Source organism: Colletotrichum navitas (genome assembly GCF_030913465.1).
Source record: "Colletotrichum navitas strain CBS 125086 chromosome Unknown LY79scaffold_207, whole genome shotgun sequence".
NCBI lineage: Eukaryota > Fungi > Ascomycota > Sordariomycetes > Glomerellales > Glomerellaceae > Colletotrichum > Colletotrichum navitas.
This window is the reverse complement of record NW_026850753.1, coordinates 26,252-38,258: the sequence shown is the minus strand read 5'-3', so window position 1 is coordinate 38,258 and position 12,007 is coordinate 26,252. Positions and strand designations below refer to the sequence as shown.

Genomic DNA, 12,007 nt, shown 5'->3' with positions numbered 1-12,007 from the left:
TTACTTATAACCTATAAACTTAAGTACTACTTATAAAAAGCACTTAATAATTAATATTATAGTACTATAATAATTATATAAGTAATATAAGCTTTTTAAGGTATAATAGATCTATAGTAATAATAACTTTACTAATAGGTTTATAAAGTCCTCCTTAAACTAAGCACTTAAGAGTCTTATCTTTTATAATAAAGTAAAAATATAAATAAAAAGATAAGTTATATAAATATAATAAAAAATAATAAAAATAATAAAATATAAGATAATAAGTACTTAAAAAAAAAATAGGTTATATAAACTATATAGATTAATAGTAATTAAATTTATTTAATATAAGTATATACCTTTAATAACTATAGCTAAAAAAAATATACCTAAATAAGATAGTATAAGCCTACCTTTACTAAGTAAATAAATAAATAAATTTATAATAGTATATAACTATAAAAAGTATAATACTTTTGCTTTTTTTATTTTTATTACATTTTTAGGCTTTTTAGGAGGAATAGGAGCACTAGTAACTTTTACTACACAAGAAAGTTACTAGTGTTAGTATATAGGTAATATAGCTAGAGGCAGTAGGTTATATAATATACTGCCTACTGGCAGAATCCTTTACCTTTGCCTATACGCAAGGGTACTACTACACTTGTGCTCCTACTCCACCTTGCAACTAGTCAACTATTAATAACCAACAATTGACCACCTTTTCCTAACCTTTGTGATATCACGAGATAGGGATCCCCATCAATTAACCAGTGAAAAACCAACAATTAGATACAAGGGTGATCCCCTTTGTGCATGTTTCACTATTTGAGGCCCCCGTCGATCCAGCCGTGCTCCCGTCAAGTTTATACAACTTCGAGCTTTCGCATCTCAAAAATCCGGATAGGTTGCACTGTAACGAAAAGCATATTTAATCACCGGGTAGGGGAAAATTGACGATTATTATTTATTGGTATTGTCATCCGTCATGTTAGTCTCAAAGCAGCCTTCTTATTCACTCGATGATCCATCACGGTCTGGTGGTCTACAACTATTGGTCTGTACAATACTGTTCTTATAATGCCATGAACGATATGCGATCACACCGGGCACTTGTTCGGTTGTGGAGGAGAGTGTTGCTTTGAATGGACGATCAGTTACTCCATAAATAGCACGTCTTGAGAAGCGCTACTCTGGGCGTGGGAATAAAGTAACAAATTAAAGAGGCAGTTGATCAACCGAATTTACCTCGAACTACGCTGCAATCTGCCCATACACCCTATGCTAGAGAAGATGAGGTGAGCCAATTTTGTGATGAAACTATAAAAGATCAAGTTACACAAACCACATACTCAAGATTATAAAACCCTCCTGACTGCGAGTAAAATCCGTCTATATAAGCGATTTAGGGAGTCAGACTCCATCAACAAGTACCAGACAGATGACACTCGCCTTTGGGTTGATGCTTATTACGCCATCCGAGTAAAAATATGTCATCCATACCATTATTGTATGGTAAGTATATACGCATCCAGTCTAATGTTACCATAGAAAAAGCAGCTTGTGGAGCAGGGTTTCTGAATAAGCTGATCAACTGATCATGAGCATTGCTCTTGAGCATGTCTTCGTTTCTGCCTCTGCATTGCTATTTGGGAGAGTCAACAATAGACTGGCCAATCAAAGGCAAGTTTTTCATTGCTTTCTGGAGCGGTGTTACATAAAAGCCTGTTGAGGAAATAGTTATAGTCCTTTGTTCAATTGCAAGCAGTCAAATCGACGATGATGGAAGAAGTCGTGATAATGGGCTGCTTTTGTACCGCGCGATAGACGCATCGAGTTTGGTCAGACCAGCTATGCCTTATAATTAGCTGGAATCTTTGAAAGTGACTCAGGAACCGCCGAAATCTTTAATAGCAACTTTCTGGGAGGTTTGGTACCAACGGCATCGACTCCCGCGTGAGGGAAAGCTGGAATATGTACCTTATCGTCGTCATTTTGAATATTTGGCGGAAGCCATCGAACAGCCAGACATGCAGACAGCCTGGTGGATCGACCTTGGCACCGTTACACCCGGCTACATTTAGACGGAAAACAAATTTTATACCCATATGCATGTCGTTGAGGCTTGATATCATGATTTGATGTCTTGGTGGTTACCGGACATCCGTTCTTAGTAATAGCGCGGTGCTATAGTGGCCAATCAAATGCACGAGAGCCCAGTTTTATGAACTCCATCACGACCACTGCTGGCAGGTGGGGGTGCTCTCATCGTCACTGCACAAAGCAACAGCGCTCTCGGCTTGGAATCACTCTTCCTGACCTCGACAAAAATGGAATATTGAAGAAGAAGGAAAAAAAAAAAAAGGTGCTTACCCCTTAATGAGAGTGGCGACTTTGAACCGACTAGTCAGTCGACTTGCATATTCCCATTTCCCGCCGCGAGTGAGATGAGACCCCGCATCAAACTTCTCAAACGCCGTCCTAAAGTCACTTTCATCAAGCGCGCAGCACCAAACATGGCCGCCGCTTCGGCCCAAGCCCAGGCCCAGGCCGGCGGTTCGTCGCAACGCCCGCCAGAGAGCGACGTGGACGAGGAGTTCGTCGATGATTCCGCCAGTGACGACGTCCTGAGCATCGAGGCAAACGCCGCCGTGCCAGACCTCTTCACGACGCCTGCCCCGGTGCGCGATGCGCTCGCAACGGCCACGTCGCAGGCCCAGGACGAGACCGTGCGGGAGTGTGTCCCACTGCTGGCTGCGACGGACAGCGACATCGAGTACAACGCCCACGGCGTGCCCTCGCTGCTCCGCGACAATCACATTAGGTTCCTCCAGAAGCAGCTAGGGCGGTTCCCCGCCCCCTACGTGGCCGCCGATGCCAGTCGCCCCTGGTTCCTTTACTGGTCCCTCAATGCCCTGGCCTTGCTGGGCTACGACACGGCGGTGTACCGGGAGGGCCTGATCAAGACGGTGCGGACCATGCAGAACCCCTCTGGTGGCATCGGCGGTGGCCACGGGCAGAACTCCCATCTCGCTACAACCTACGCCGTGGTCCTCGCCCTCGCCATCGTCGGCGGTGAGGACGCGTACGAGGCCATAGACAGGAAATCCCTGTGGAGGTGGCTCTGCTCCCTCAAACAACCTAGCGGAGGGATTCAGATGACACTGGGTGGAGAAGTAGACGTCAGGTGGGTTTGACATGACAACCAGCTCTCCCTTCCACCCCTGGCCCCCTTTCTCGCTCGCTCGGCGTGGCTATGTTTGCTTTTTTTTTTCTGACAGGTTTGTAGGGGAGCATATTGTGCAGCCGTTATTGTAACCCTCCTGAACCTCCCTCTAGACCTTTCTACCGACTCGCCGGCCTGGACGCCTGAGCGGCCCACGCTCTTCACTGGATTGGCGGACTATGTACGCAGATGTAAGTCATGCTTTAGCCCCGGTTGCCTTATTCCTCGCCCGCATGCCCGTGCTCACCCAATAAAGGCCAGACGTTCGAGGGTGGAATATCGGGAAAGCCGGATGGTGAAGCGCATGGAGCGTATGCGTTCTGCGCGTTGGGCTGCCTCTCCATCTTGGACACTCCGCACCGCATCATCCCAAAGTACGTACAGGCCAGCCGTGAGCCCACCCCCTCGTCCACTGAGGGGTTGACATGAAAGCAGCGCATAACTGACTCTTTCTGCTTCCCGGGTGACAGATACCTTGACGTTTCACGGCTTATCTCTTGGCTCTCGTCGCGGCAGTACGCTCCAGAGGGCGGCTTCAGCGGCCGCACAAACAAGCTCGTCGACGGCTGCTACAGCCACTGGGTTGGCGGGTGTTGGCCGTTGATCGACGCCGTGTTGAAGGGTGCGAGTGAGCTTGAGGATCAGCCAACTGAGGGTCGATTCGCTCCCCATCAGGGCAGCCGGTACAGCCGAGAAGGGCTGATCCGGTACATCCTGTGCTGCGGTCAGGACCGGTCGAAACGTGGTGGCCTTCGCGACAAGCCAAGCAGGTGAGACATGGCGATCGAGTGCTTGCCTCCGCGGAAGGTTTATCGCTGATTTTCTCGAACAATATAGGCCGTCGGATGCGTACCACACTTGCTATGTCCTCTCGGGACTGAGCTCAGCGCAGCACCAGTGGGATCTCACATATGTCGACGAAGATGACACAATCCTGCCGGAGCCCAAGTGGGTGGTGTCGCCCAGTACCGATGGGACACAGATATTCGACGAGGAGGACCGCGTCGGGACGATCCACCCCGTCTACACCATCCCCCAGGATAGCGTCGACGACATGATGGCGTATTTTGCGTCCAGACAGGGGTTCTGAATTCCCGCCACCGAAAAAAATGGCCGCCTTCAAGGCGGCCGGCCCCCCTCTATGTATAAGAGGGAGGGTAGGAAGAGGCACATCTGACTTCCTGTGTCACGTGAACTGGACAAAGAGAGGGCCGGGCTATGTAGGGCGGCGGGGATGTTTCCGTGATAAATTCGGCGATTGTCGAAGACGCGCCTATCGACTGCCCCAGACCACCAGAAAGGGAAAAAAAAGAAAGGGAGTGGGTCTGCGTAACGAACACGACGGAGCGGCGCCTGCAGCTCAAGCCCGAGCGGCGGCATAAAAAGGAGATCTTGGACAGGGGTCGTATGTGATATTTTGGACAACTCATCAACGGCAGTACGGCGGCGCAGAAGGACTGGTGGCGGCGGCGGCGGCGGCGGCGGCGGTGGCGGTCGTGATTATACATTTCGAGTTCCTTGTTGGGCCTCCCGAAAGGCCGAGTTGCATGAGGAATCCATGCGCTAGCTGCAGCACTTGAGTCGAACGTATAACCTGCACGGAGTGAATGGATGTGTCACGGAAGCAGATATTACATATCAAAACAACGTTTCTGGCCTACAACGAGGCCACCCGGCCGCCAGCGCAGGTCCAGTTCGGCTTGTACCTCACCCACCTCGCTCACCATCTATCCCAGGTCGTTAGGCTGACCCGGTTTGGGGTGATGATGTACATTTCGCGGCCACTAGGTCGTGGCGCCGCGATTCGGAATAAGCAGCAGACACCCTTCTTTCCAGACCAGCAACAGCATCCGGCTGTTGAGAGTTGTGTCGGCGGGCATGCTGGCCCGTCATGGGCCGCTGCAACAGGCCAATTTGATGTCTCTGTCGTGCGGTTGTCGTGTATCTGACAACTCACGCGTAACTATATGCAGGCACTGTGAGGATGATATGGGACGACTTGGATGCTTATCTTGGGATGGCGGGTCCGAGAAAGGCCAGCCCAGCCAGCCCTGACACCGCTTAGAAGCAAGAGAAACTAACTAGATCGGCCTTCTTGTGCGTATAGGCACAGTAGATCGAACAAGAGAAGAGTGTTAATTGCTGCGAGCCAGGTGGATAACCCCAGCAGAATGACCCGACCCATAGCGGCCATGCGAGGTTGGATTGGCGCATCTCGCCTCACAGCAGCGCACAGGGCCTGGGCGCAGATGCTCTTGTTGTCATACATGAACAAGACGCAGGCGGCCCCTCTTTTTTCGGCGGTCTCTGATATGGAGAGCAACGAGAGCTGAGACGATTCTGAGTCGTGTCTATGACCGCCGAAACTGGCCGCGCGTGCCTCGAGAAGTGATGTAGCTTCCCACTTACCACAAGAGACAGGACGCGTCGCTGGCTGGTACGGCCAAGGGCAAGAAGATGCTGAGATTGGATCCGCCAGGTTGGACTTGACGGTGAGCGGCATGCTTATGCTGCTCTCGCGTCACATAGTGGAACGGAGACATAGAGAAGGTCACAGGATAGCGTGGCGTGGTTTTCTGTAGGCCAAAGGGCGGAACGGCGGTCTGGTATGTGGTGCGACATGGATTCAACGCGGGAGTCACTTCGCGGACCGGCGCCCTTTTGGACTATGGCGAACCCCCTCTTTCATCCTCCCGGGTCCATTGGTGGGTGTAATCGATGGCGTTTTATCCATATGCCACCTTGGGGATGCGAGTGACGTTGAAAGAAGGCCAGATGTGTTGTTTCTTCAGGTGGAGGTGGTGTTGTGCGTGTGTGTGTGTGTGTGGGATGGATTGGCAAAGAGAGGGGTCCCTGATGCCTCTGGTTGATTTTTCCTTTTCGCCCCTCACACCCCTTTGTCAATAGCTACTGAGCCAGGTCAGGTCAGCCAGCTTTGGATGGGGTGTAGACCGTGTAGTACATGATACACAAGCGGGACGCCAGCGTAATCACAAATTGGTATTCCCGAGCCGCCGGATCCCGCATATTGTGGTCACAAAAAGCCCGATCTTATGGATGCTGCGGATTGACAACGTCTCATGATGGACCCAGTGAAACAAAGGACGGCCAGAGGAACCGAGACTGTGAGAGTGAGAGGCCTCTCTGGAGAAGTCCCTCGCCCCTCCTTCTCTTTTTTCCAAGTAGACGGACATCCGAACAGCCGTGCTTGCGGAAGGGTCGTTGGGTCACGTCTTGGTTTGTAGGGTTCTCGCAGAGGTCTATACAGAACTCGAGTTTGACATGATTTAATAGAGACATGCGCGTTATAGGTGGGGCAATAGCAGGGAAAGTAGTACCCCGAAGTTGGCCATAGAAATGTGTTCCGCATAAGGTGCTTCTCAAAGGGAAGCAGCGACGTATTGCTTGCTTTTCCTGCCTGCCAAGTCACGTCATGTCACTTTCTCTCTCCGTCATTCCCCTAAAGGTAGGACGCAGGGGATAGCCGGAGGAAGAGTTCGACTCCTAGCAGATATACCGGTACTAGAAGAAGAGACGACGACAGGGTTCCAGAAAGATGCCATTGTCGAATCAGGTGGCGGGATGGGATCCTTGTTCGTAGCACCTTCCCTGCTTCATTAGCTTCGCAAATTTGTCAAGGAAGGTCCATGGAGGGAAAGTAGGTAGGATTCTTCTGTGGCTACCTTACGTTATCAAACGAAACGATGAGCCATAACTTCCGCGGTCGACGGCGACGACGATCCAACCGGTTATGAAGCGAGTGGAGGAGGCAGGCGTGGAGGTGGGGAGGGAGGAAGGTACGAATTGTGAGCATGAGAGAGTGAGGCGCCTCCTTCTTCCCGCTTCCATATTGCTTCGGGAAGAAGGCACGGGCAATTCGCTGACCGATCCTTTCCTTTCCTGCACTTTCAAGCTGCACGCCACAAACTGCCAACCTCTCCGTTCCATCAATCTAACCTTTTCTTAACCCAACGTGCATGGCCCTACAGTGCCCACCAGCCATTGGCGGCCTCTACGCTGCTTGCCCTGCATTGCATTGCCAGATCGCAGTTGCGAACCGGGGGGTGGGATGGACGGCAGGAGGTGCATCTAGGAGGGAGGGATTGCCGAGCACCAGAGTTTACGAATGCAGATAGATGCCAGGCGCAAGGCAGCACCGGTGGACTTGGAGGTGAGAACACCTGACATCTCAGGTAAAGCCAATAAGGCAGGTGAGGGAAAGAGATGCAAGCAAGTCAAAGTACCTTGCCTTTTGGATCGAGGTCTCGCAGGCCTTGTTTTCCTCGCTTCTGCCACCCCAGCTCCATTAAAGCAACACCGTCCAGCGGCATTGCCAACTCATCATTGCATGACCTGCATTCCATGGGGCTACACTTTTATTTTTATTTTTTATACCTCTCTTTCTTTCTTGCTTTTTTTTCCCTCTTCCGCGCGCGCACTACCGTGTAGTGTACGCACCAACCGGCCGTTGCGCTGCATATGGCTGGGCGGCGGCGGCTGCTACAAACAAGACCGCGTCCAAGGTATCTGTACTCGCCTCTTTCCATGGATGGTGGATAATAATATGTAGTAACTGTACTTTGATGCGTCGTAAATACCTACCCTATACGGATACAAGGGGACAAATGATACTCAACGACCGAGGTTCTTCTTCGTACCCCACGCTCAGGAGCAGCAGCAGTGACGACAATCATTCAGAGCCCCCCCAGCTCCAAGCATCCGTCTCTGCCTGACCTTACAATACTTGTGGCTTCTCGCCGTCCGTCACTATCTCCGTCCTCCCACCCCTCTCGGTCCTGTCACCGTCGTTGTCCGTTTATGGCCGTCCAACGGTCTGCGTTCGCGTGGCTTTTCGGCCTCTTTTGTTATTTTATTTTATTTTTTTATGCCCCTCCAACCCCTCCATACTAACCTTTCAAGTCTATCCTCTCGTGCCATTTAGTTTTTGCCTCATCCTACAGCAAGATGGTGGCTCTCGGTTGATTCAAGTACCATGCGGCACTTGCTGCAACTCTCGCTACACACACCCACACACACACACACACACACACACACACACACACATACATAACCCAGAAAGGGAGAGGGAGGGAAGAAGTGGGAAGCGCAGAGCGACATTATTCTTGCATATGAAATCTCGACGTGCAACCCGCCAGCGCACACCCCCATCAGCCCCATGCTTCTCATCCCACTCCAATCTCGACATAGTTCCTCGCGTCAGTGGATCTCGCCCCGTCGAACCCACTCACAACAGCCAGCCCTCGGTGCTTGGAGGGTTCATGCACGTCGTCCATGCCCCTCGCAGCAATGAGAGATGAGCCCTTCACCGACCTCAGCATCCTGTCCGCGGGGGACTGTGACGCCGGCCGGGAGGGGGCCATGAACGTTGACCGTGGTTGGCTACCAAACGCCCTTCATATAATTGGTCTCTAGGTACGTCCCATCAAGCTCCCTTCGGCCTGGGGAACGATACTCAACCTCCCATGAAAGTGGTTAGTGGCAGCAACAATTGCAGCAGCGGCAGCAAGTCTACGAGGAGCAGCGAGCGTCTCGCCGCCAACCGTCCCTTGCCCACGTCTATTCTTCTTCGCTCTTCTCTCTACTGGCCTCTATTTTAGTCGGCACCCTGGCTTACGCCCCCGGGCTAACGACCGACCGGCCGTCCAACGACCGTTGATTCGCTGCCCCATGAAGGCACCCTGTTCCGTCATCGCAAGGGGTCTTTGCTGGTGTACAGATACATGACCCATCGGCTGTGGCCTACTTTCTCTGCAGCTGATTTGTCGACGTTTTCGAAGGAGATTTCGATATTCGTCATCTCTTACTGGCCGTAACCGCTGCTCTGCGCGACTAGACAGCCTGACTGACGATTTTGACGTTGACGATGAACCGCCCGCCATCGCTGCACATCATTGGGAGCCACTGGATTGCCCATCCCCGGAAGTGGGCCCGGCGCCTACCATTCAACCGCCGTCGTTCCCCTGTCCCAGCTAGCTTCAATTGGCTCGGCCAGGCTTTGCCTGACATGGCACAGATGAACTCGGAGCGGTTGACAGTTCTTCGATCCTAAGTTCTTGGTCCTCCTCTGTTGAAGCACAATGTCACCTTCCAAGCTGCCGGCTCTGTCGTCTCAATGCCTCAACCTCGGGTTCAGCATTGCCATGGAGTAAATGACCAGCGGAGCAAGGGGACTCGATCCCAACGTCTGCTATAATTACAGTGCGGTACACAACTCAGAGTCCGAACCCACCTTATGCGACAAATTACCCCCGCAGCATTGGAAATCAACTGCAGTCTGTACATGCACGCAAGCCCAGCAACCAATGTCCATGGCCTCGTACGTACCGTATGACATATAGACGCATAGTTGTACAATGATCGGCGGACTCGACCAGCAACACGATGCTGGATCAGTGACAAAGCAATGGACAATTGGCGGTGGAACACGCCGAGCCCGACAACCACGACGACAACAAGCCTCAAGGGTGAAGAAGGAGAATAGGAAGAAGAAGGGGAGGGATTTTCTCCCCAATAAAATGAAATAGAAAAGCTCGCACCCCTGATACGAGCACATGATGAGTCGCTGTCAACGCACAACAAGCTTGGGGCTTTATTTTTTATTTTTTATACCAGTCGTCCTCTGTCTTTCTACAAGCTCAGTGGAGTAGGTAGTGCCGTCCAGCTGCTACCAGGCATATCCCTCCCAGGAAGCGCAGAAGAGTCAAATAAGCATGCCGTGGCGTTTTGACTCGCCATCAGCCAAAAAGGCAATTTGTCCAGAGACTACTATACATACGCTGTAAGGAACAACGACTTGGGTCTGAGTTCATGGCCCACTACTTGGCATGCTCCTGTACAAAATACGGTTGTCGTGCGAGTCGTCTCAGGGTACAGCCAAACGAAGCCGGTCCATTAGATTGGGTCCTGCCGTTCCGAATGGTTGCATTTCGCCACCGGCTTTGAAAATGCAAATCCCTCGTCGGTGGTTGCCTTTTTCTTCAGGTCTTAACCCCCTCCTTCTCCGTCTGTCGGTCTTCCTTCGCCTCCGGCCAGAACTGGCCCTTTTGTCCGCTGTACGTAGCCCTAGAGCAGCTAAAGCAGCCCGCTATGCGACCCGGCGGGCCACACACGGTCAGAGAGACTAGATGCAAAGTTTCGATCATGTAGGCTTGTACACACACTGCTTGCTTGCAGACGGAGGCGCGCGCCTTTGCTTGACGACGATGCCGTCAGCAAACCACAAGCCGTCTTTAAAGCCGAAGGAAGTGCAAGTCGGTCCATGGTCGGCGGCACGACCGGCGGTTGCACAGATAATAACTCAGAGCCGGGGCTCCCAAGACGGTGAAGCACCCGAAGCATCTGAAGTATCATGGTCGGCAAGGTCCCCGAGGTGGAAAAGGTTATCGGGCACTCCCTCTTGTACAATCACCATCTGCTATTCTACAGCAATGGTCCCTGATACTCGTTCGCTACAGCCCAGGGACACGAGGATGGGCGACCGGGGGATCGGGCCACTAGGCTACTAAACAGGCGAGCAGGGGGAGGGGGCCGACCTCTCAGCAGAGGTAGATCTTCGTCTGGGCTGCCCCGGCCCTTGGCGCAGCGATGATGCTGGTACCCCCCCCTCCCCTCCTTGGAGCATTGGTGTGTGGAGTTGTCTGGCCTCCAGTGATTTTTTATCAACTGGCAACGAGACGAGCCAACGCAGCAAAGCATGGGTCACACTCTTTCGAGAGCCGCATCGCCGCTTGCATCTCGAGCCCAAAAGACCGAGGAGAGGAAGGAGGGGGGGAGACGAAGAAGACGAAGAAGAAGGAGAAGGGGAAGAAGAGAACCACCCCGTTGTGTACTTTCCGTCCGTAGGTAGTGCCCGATTTTTCCTATTCCCTGTCCACTCGGCGTCTCTCTTTCCATAACCTCCACCAGGGCTGAGGTACCTACCTTCTTGCCTGCCTACTTACTACTACGTGCCTGCCTACCTACCTACCTACCTACCTAGACGCCCTGCTGCTTGTCGTCGTCCACCTCGTGCATACCCTCTTTCGCTTATTTCCTGCCGTTGCCGCCGTAGCTCTCATTACCACGCACTGCTGCGGATGGTATCGTTGCCAGGTTGATTGATGTACCTTTACAAATGTTGATGTTGGACCCGGGATCTGTCGCTGGACCACACCCCTACACCCCCTCCCCCTCCCCCTGCCCCCGCACTAGTTCATTAACAAGCCCAGAGCACGAGAGAGGAAGAGAGGAGGGGGAGAAAGGGAACGCACCCTTTTCTGCAATAAAGCAGACACATGTCTCGCCATTCATGGCTCCGATGCTTTCCTGCGACCCAAGAAGCGGAAGCCCTGGATACGTAGCCTAACTTACAACACTACCCACCCACTACACACCACGCACACGCACACGCACACGCGCGCACACACACACACACTTCACGAGTTACAACACATCAACAACACCCCTTCCACCGGCTTTCTTCATCTTGTTCCCCCCCCCGTCTCCCAATACCCTCCCCCAAGCCTTACTTCTCCGACCTGGAAACCACGAAAACAAATCGAAACCCGACCGGCCCCAGCTCTTCTTCTTTTAGTCTCGTTGAGTCAACTCATACATACTCGCCGACCCCCCGAGCACGCCCCAGATTTCTGCCCTACGCCTTACATACAACCCCCCCAAAAAAGACAGTTCGGCGTGTGGTACGTGGAGTGCGTGCAAGCCCAGGCCGTCCTCAACCACAGATCTCTCTGCTCGCCTCACCGTTGGGCTCGGTTGCATCTCACGGCGTCCGGACAT

At 52.3% G+C, this 12,007-nt stretch overlaps 2 protein-coding genes across 2 annotated transcripts; both read left to right on the top strand.

Annotated features, from left to right (window-relative positions):
• Positions 1-2,501: 2,501 nt before the first annotated feature.
• Positions 2,502-4,301, top strand: LY79DRAFT_530470 (prenyltransferase and squalene oxidase; the record flags this gene model as incomplete). The annotated part of the gene is made up of 5 exons (XM_060556180.1): positions 2,502-3,172; positions 3,275-3,402; positions 3,468-3,585; positions 3,682-3,981; positions 4,049-4,301. 5 exons carry the CDS (start codon positions 2,502-2,504, stop codon positions 4,299-4,301), a joined length of 1,470 nt encoding a protein of 489 aa, XP_060406978.1.
• A 2,723-nt stretch (positions 4,302-7,024) lies between these two features.
• LY79DRAFT_573589 (uncharacterized protein) lies at positions 7,025-8,263 on the top strand. The gene has a single exon (XM_060559486.1). It carries the CDS (start codon positions 7,338-7,340, stop codon positions 7,779-7,781), a length of 444 nt encoding a protein of 147 aa, XP_060406977.1. The 5' UTR covers positions 7,025-7,337; the 3' UTR covers positions 7,782-8,263.
• The last annotated feature ends 3,744 nt before the right edge of the window (positions 8,264-12,007 follow it).